Source organism: Cariama cristata, unplaced genomic scaffold (genome assembly GCF_000690535.1).
Source record: "Cariama cristata isolate BGI_N322 unplaced genomic scaffold, ASM69053v1 scaffold26502, whole genome shotgun sequence".
In the NCBI taxonomy this organism is placed as follows: domain Eukaryota; kingdom Metazoa; phylum Chordata; class Aves; order Cariamiformes; family Cariamidae; genus Cariama; species Cariama cristata.
Window position 1 is genome coordinate 563 of NW_009602498.1, and position 416 is coordinate 978.

General features: G+C 62.7%; 1 protein-coding gene across 1 annotated transcript in view; it reads right to left on the reverse strand.

The window, feature by feature from the left end:
* The window catches only part of TET3 (tet methylcytosine dioxygenase 3), a gene marked incomplete at both ends in the record, with an annotated part of 2,772 nt that overhangs the window by 541 nt on the left and 1,815 nt on the right, over positions 1-416 (reverse strand). Inside the window, one exon of the mRNA XM_009694787.1 lies at positions 145-416. Within this exon, the coding sequence (XP_009693089.1) occupies positions 145-416 (272 nt within the window). The remainder of the gene's footprint in view (positions 1-144) is intronic.

A 416-nucleotide genomic window follows, 5' to 3' on the forward strand; every position in this document is an offset into this window, starting at 1 on the left:
GCAGTACGGGGAAAAACCCAGGCACCACAGAAATGCCATCCTGCACCCCGACACGCCAAGCGCTCCATGCCACCCGCCCAAGAAAGCCCCCAACTGCATCCCTGTCCCCTCGCGCGCTTTCCGGACGGCTCGGGGCAGCAGGACCTCGGCTCTGCCCCCATTACCTGCATTTTGCTGGAGCGTGGGGAGCTCGAGCACCTCCTGCTTGATCTTCTCAGGCGTCATCAGCTTCTCTTTCTGCAGTTTCTTCTTCTCCGCGGCGGCGTTTTTTCGCTCCACCTGCCGGCAGGACTTGGCGGGCTCAGGCAGCTTGCGGACCTCGCGGGGGAAGGACGTAAGCACCTGGATGGCCCCGCTGCCCACCTTGGCGTTTTGGTTCTCCTCGCTGCCGAACTCATCCGTGCTGGACATCTTGT